The 6,540-nt window shown below is 42.9% G+C and overlaps 1 protein-coding gene across 1 annotated transcript; it reads right to left on the reverse strand.

The window, feature by feature from the left end:
- Positions 1-1,793: 1,793 nt before the first annotated feature.
- LOC114355315 (uncharacterized protein K02A2.6-like) lies at positions 1,794-5,908 on the reverse strand. The gene has a single exon (XM_028308108.1). It carries the CDS (start codon positions 5,906-5,908, stop codon positions 1,961-1,963), a length of 3,948 nt encoding a protein of 1,315 aa, XP_028163909.1. The 3' UTR covers positions 1,794-1,960.
- Between the last annotated feature and the right edge of the window lie 632 nt (positions 5,909-6,540).

Genomic DNA, 6,540 nt, shown 5'->3' on the forward strand with positions numbered 1-6,540 from the left:
CACTCATAGTCTTCTTTCTTCTCCAGGTATTCTTCGACGACCTTAGCTCTACGATCTGGCGCAGCATTTCTAATCCTTCTTCTGAAGGTTATCATTGTCTTCTTCTTTATCGCGAGCTCCTCACTCCACCATGGGACTGTTATTCTCTCTGACGTTCTCTTTGTTGGCATGCTGACCTTACATGCTTCGGTTATTGCCGTTGTGTACTTGACGGTAATGTCTTCCAGCTGACCCTTTGTCTCTACACTGTTTATTGCCGCTGAGGTGATGTTGTGTTCGGCCTTGTATGATGTCAGCTTTTCTACGAAGAGGTCCCAGTTTGCTTTCTTGGTGTTGTAGAGTCGTGTTGTTCTGTGGACTCTGAAGCCTTTGCTCTTCGTCAGGTTTAACCGAAAGAGAATCGTGTTGTGGTCAGAGGTGGTTACGGACTGGTCTACCCTCCAGTTGCTTATCAGTCCCATGAGGTCGTCGGTACAAGCTGTTATGTCGACATAGCTTGTGATAGCCCTGTTACCTCTCACGGTGTCGAAAGTTGGCGTATCACCGGTGTTCAATACCTGGAGTCCGGACTCTTCCAGGGTCCCGGACATCTCAACACCCCTGTGGTCCTCTATGGTGCTGCCCCACCAGGTGCTCTTGGCGTTACTGTCGCCTCCTATTATTAGTTTTGTCGGTCCCAGTTCTTCGCAAATGGTCTTGAGCCGGTCCAGGTATGGCCCTATGGGTTGGTCTGGTTCGAAGTAGAAGGACACCGCCGCGATTTCCCATACGCTGGTTCGGATCCTCACCACAACAATATTGTTGTCAGTGAGTTTCGGGCACTGTAAGACATCGATACTGTCATCAAAGACGATAATCGCTGCCTTGACGGTCCCATCTCCTACTACTGCGTTCTGGAAGACTCTCGCCCCACGATAGTCCTTCATCCTTCTAACCCCTCCCACATATGGTTCCTGAACAAGAGCTATTGCGATTTTTCTGTTAGCGGACTCTATCATTAGTTCTTCTGTCGCTAACATCTTCCTCTGTAAGTTTGCCTGGGCGACCAGGTATCCTCTGGTGGGGCTGCCTGCCCCTGTATCCGCCGGGACCACCTTAGCAATACGCAATTTTCGCCCTAGCTAGTGCCTCCCACTTTCTACGCACTGCGCACTCTGGGCTAAACGCGTTATGCTCCACGCTGTCCACCATCTTGGCTGCTGTACAATTACAACACCTCGGTGCTTCTCCTGCCAACCAGTCCGCACAGTCTCTCTTCATGTGGGGGCCACCGCAGTGGCTGCATTTAGGGATGGTTTCCTTGCAGAACCTGCGACCGTGGCCGTATCCCAAACATGACGAGCACTGTATCAACGGTGACTGGTCCTCCACCTTGATGCGTTGCATGTCTATATGTGCATAGCCTCTACCAATCAAGTTATTGTACAGGCGGGGAGATACCTTCAACACAACATGACTGCATAGTTGATTTCTCGCTTTCCGCCTGTACTTAATCTCAACCCTGTTCTCTTCCTTCTTCACGTCCGCAAAGACATCTGCATTCTGGTTCTTGAGTGCTAGTAAAATATCCTCATCGCTGTTTACCAGCAGAACGTCTTTGAGAACCACCATCGGGTCTTGGTTCTTGATATCCTCTACGCTAAGGTGGTCAGCTGCGCCTTTCAACCTCTCTTTAATACGTTGTCGAGCTTCTTCGGTTCTGCATCCCACTACTACTTTGCGGTCTTTGACCTTACGAACCCGTTCAACTGTCACCCAGCCGTCCTTTGCGTTTACAGTTGTTAAGTCCGTTACGAGGGATACGAGTGAAACGCTTGCTTGCTATTAGCACACTGTTTATTCTATCAAAAAGGACGGTGGGCGCAGCCACCGTATACATGCGTACATACGTAGCTATAACTACATAACAATCCTCCCCCGATTGACAGACATCAATTGATACTTCAATCTGTTAATAATGTTAAAAGAAAGCCCTATAATCGACTCTGGGTATGTTGCGTAATCTGCCCGATTCTCTGGTGTATGAAGGTATGGTGGTTTGCTCACTCGAGCCCAAGGGCTGGTTCTGAGTCAAAGATGAGTTGTCTTCCACTAAGAAATCATCATAATCCCAATGTTGTTGTAGAGTTTTACCACCTTCTTCACCCTTATACGGTAAAATTTGATTTTTATGCTTTTTCATTATTACAGATGTTAGATCGTCTCGGATTAGGTATAAAACGCTGCCAATAACACGTACCACAGTACCGATGCACCACTCAAATTTCTTATTATTTGAATATTTTTTATAGTTTACTTTATCGCCAACTTTGTAAATGTATTTGTTTGTTCCTCCATAGTGTTTAATCTGCGAGCACTGGTTTTGTTGTACGTTATTAGCAGAAGATGTGAGTGACGGTGAAGGCGGCGTAGGTTTAAGTAAATCTAACAGCGACCTAAGTTTATGACCAAATACTAGTTCAGCTGGTGAGAACCCTGTGACGGAATGCTTAGAATTTCTGTAATCGAAAAGGTATTTAGACATTTTTAATTGAAGGTCGTATTGATGACTAGCCGAAAGGATGCATGATTTTATTCCTTTCTTAATGATTTTAACATAACTCTCAGCTTGGCCATTACTAGCCGGGTTGTATGTTGGTGATGTTAAATGTTCAATACCATTAATTGCACAAAATGTTTGGAACTCACTAGACGTAAACGCTGTTCCATTATCACTAACGATTGTGTGTGGTAATCCATATTTTGACATAAAATCATACATATTTTTTACTACATTTCGAGAAGTCGTTGAGGTAGTCATATCGTAAATGTCAACCCACTTTGTATACGCGTCAACGATAACTAGATACATACGATTATTAATTGGACCCAAAAAATCGATATGTATACGAAAAAAAGGTTTAGGGGGGTATTGCCAAGGCGCCAGGGGCGCTTTTGCTGGTGTTGGTCGAAGTTGCCGACATATATTGCAAGAGTCAATCATATTTTCTATATCATTATCAATACCTGGAAACCAGAATCGAGACCTAGCTTCACATTTTGTTTTTACAATGCCGAAATGTGAACTGTGCAGCTCCGATAGCACCTTAGCGCGCAAAACCTCCGGCAAAATTACCTTGTGTCCTCTCATTAAACATCCGTTTTCATAGGACAATTGCAGTCGACAAGAGTGGAATGGTTTTACGTTTATATCAACCATTTTCCTTGGCCACCCCTTGAGAACGTAGTCGATTACTTTACACAAGGTAACGTCGTTTTTAGTTTCCTTACGCAACTCGTTTAACGTTATAGGCAAATTTCCCTCCACAATAAAGTTGACGTAAGACGCCCGGTCCACGAGCGCCGCTGCGTGTGCGCCTCCCTCCCCGTGCGGGGCCCCCCGCGCGTCCGGGACGCTCGCCCGCGACAGGTAGTCTGCGCTGTTATCAGCACTACGCACGTATTCTATATTATAATTGTAGGCACTGAGAAACATCGCATACCTTTGTAACCTGTTTGCTGACACTTCCGGTATTCCTTTATGAGGCCCAAAAATGGATATAAGTGGCTTATGATCGTTTCGCAATAAAAAGGGAAAAGACCTTCCGTACAAATATTGGTGGTATCGACGCACTCCAAATACAATGGCAGTAGCTTCTTTTTGTATTTGTGAATATCGTTTTTCTGCCGAGTTTAGTGTTCGCGAGGCGAATGATATAGGCCGTTCTAACCCGTCGCTGCCTATCTGTGATAAAATAGCACCTAACCCGTTCGGGGATGCATCTACGGTTAATATTAATTTTGCCTGGGGATCGAAATGTGCCAAAACTTGATCCGACATTAAAAAAATTTTTATAAGTTTAAATGCCTCATCATGTACTGATGACCAATGCCATTTAACTCCTTTTTTTAGTAAATCGTATAAAGGACTAAGGACACTAGAAGCATTGGGCACAAAATTCCTGTAATAATTCACCATTCCTAAAAAGGATTGTAATGAATTAACATTATTAGGCACCGGGGCGTCAGCAATCGCATTCACTTTCCTCGGGTCTTTCTTTAACCCGTCCCTATTAATTATATAACCTAAATAATTAATTTCATTTTTGAAAAATTCGCATTTCTCTTTTTGCAGGGTTAACCCAGCATCCTGGAGTCTTTTGAGAACTATGTGTAGTTTTTTTAAGTGCAGTTCTGGACAGTTATCAGTTACTAGGACATCGTCTAACAGGCACAGGACACCGTCCAGGCCAGCGAGTATATTTTCCATAGCCCGTTGAAATATCGATGGCGCGCTTGACAACCCAAACACCAAACGAGTGTAATTAAATAGACCACGATGCGTATTAATGCATGTAATGTTTTGTGACTCTTCATCTAGTAAAAATTGGTTGTATGCCATCGACAAATCTAATTTTGAGAATTGTTGTCCTCCGTGCAATTTTGAAAACAACTCGCTAACGGTTGGAAGCGGATATTGCTCGACAAGTAATTGTTTGTTTATCGTAGCTGAATAATCTGCACATATTCTAACTGACCCATTTTTCTTAAGCACAGGCACGATTGGAGATGCATATTCTGAATGTTCCACCGGTTTTAAAATACCTAACTTTACTAGACGGTCTAGTTCTTTATCTACTTTATCTCGTAAAGCGAAAGCTACTGGCCGCGCTTTAAAAAAAAATGATTTCGAATCTGGCTTTAGTTGTAGCTTAACTTTATATTTATTAAAGGCGCCTAATGAGTCTGAAAAAACCTCAGGAAATTGTGATTGCAATTCTTGAACAACTGTACTCGAGTTAGTGACAAAATTACACGGAATCAATTCCAGTTTAAAACTCGAAATAAAATCTCTGCCTAGTAACGGCGGGCCCCCATTACATATAACATAAATAGCGAGAATGCGAGTCTGTTGCATATAAGTAACTGGTAATCGAACATAACCTAAACACGTCATTTTATTACCTGTATAAGTAAATAACTTTTCGTCCGCGGGTAGCAATGGCTGATTTTTAAAATGAGAGTTATACATTTTTTCTGATATCACCGTGACAGCAGATCCACTATCTATTTCAAATCGCAATTGCATTCCATTTATTGTTACCATTTCCGTCATTGGTTCACCAGTTACTGAGCGAATATTAAATAATTCCTTACCGTCATCATCGTCACTCACATCCTCCGTTGAAATAAAATTCACTTTCGTGCACATTTTTCGTAGGTGACCCTTCACGTTACATTTTCTACACTTATAATTAGCAAATCGACACTGAGATGACTCATGATTTGAACGACCGCACACTAAGCACTTCACATCCGAACGAACGTTATTCTTGGGTTTCGAGGAACTATTCACTATCTTAAAAACCGTTTCTTGAAGTGGAGCGGCTGACGCTGATGCAGCTCCTGCGCGAGCACAGTGTATGCTCTCCGCCAGCTCGACCGCCTTCGCCAATGACAGCCCGTCCATGTCCTGCGCGAACAGCTTCTCGCGTTCAGGACCTGCTACCATCCCCATGACGAATCGGTCGCGGAGTGCCTCTTCCACATCTTTAAATCCGCAGTGCGCCGTTAGCCCACGTAACCTCGCAGCCCATTGGGGATGCGATTCGCCGTGTTGCTGCGTTGCTGCGTAGAATTTGTACCGCTCGCTGAAGCCACATCGTTTAGGTGTGAAATGTCCATCCAACAGGTTGATGATCTGTCCATATGGTAAATCTTGAAGTTCTTTTGGCAACGCCAAGTCCGCTGCCAGCTTGAATGTGCCATCCGCCAGTGCACTCAGCAATATCGCTCGCCTTTTTATTCCCGACGTATCATTTTTCGCATCGATATCATTTGCGATGAACCACTGTGATATTCTACTTTTGTACGTTTTCCAATCTTGCACATTGTGGTCAAACGTTGATAAAATGCCAAAATTAGACATGCTTTAACGGCCGTTTTTATTTTGTGTAAACGTGGGTAATCTGTCGCCAGTGTTAAGTCCGTTACGAGGGATACGAGTGAAACGCTTGCTTGCTATTAGCACACTGTTTATTCTATCAAAAAGGACGGTGGGCGCAGCCACCGTATACATGCGTACATACGTAGCTATAACTACATAACACTATACATGATATTTTCTTAACAATGTTACTCAAAGGTTTGTATTCGAATATACAATCGTTTAATATCAAGCAATAAGCAGATGTCTGATCTGGTATTTCTTGGTCTGTTTCGATTTCAAGTCTAACTGACTGACGATTTGGGCGAAATAAACGTTTCACTAGGCGAACTTAACTGCATACTTAAATACATAAGAACGACAACGTGGCTTACCCTTTGTTTTGTTACAGATTTTAACGTGTTTATAGGTGGCAGGGAAGTGATACTTAATTCGTGTCGCCTTTGTTCAGCAATCAAAAAATTATGTAAATAGGGAATTCAAACATAATCCATATAGGTTAAATGAAAGATACACTAATGGTTACTTTCAATACAATGTTATTTTTGACTAATTATATTTTTATATATTTTTTATTGTGATTTACATCATGAATTCTGGAATGTCACCCCACA

Source organism: Ostrinia furnacalis, unplaced genomic scaffold (assembly GCF_004193835.3).
Source record: "Ostrinia furnacalis isolate ACB-3 unplaced genomic scaffold, ASM419383v2 OfSCF2382, whole genome shotgun sequence".
Lineage (NCBI taxonomy): Eukaryota > Metazoa > Arthropoda > Insecta > Lepidoptera > Crambidae > Ostrinia > Ostrinia furnacalis.

Bases quoted from the DNA above. Each gene is read 5' to 3' on its own strand.
- LOC114355315 (XM_028308108.1), bottom strand. From the start codon at position 5,908: ATGTCTAATTTTGGCATTTTATCAACGTTTGACCACAATGTGCAAGAT.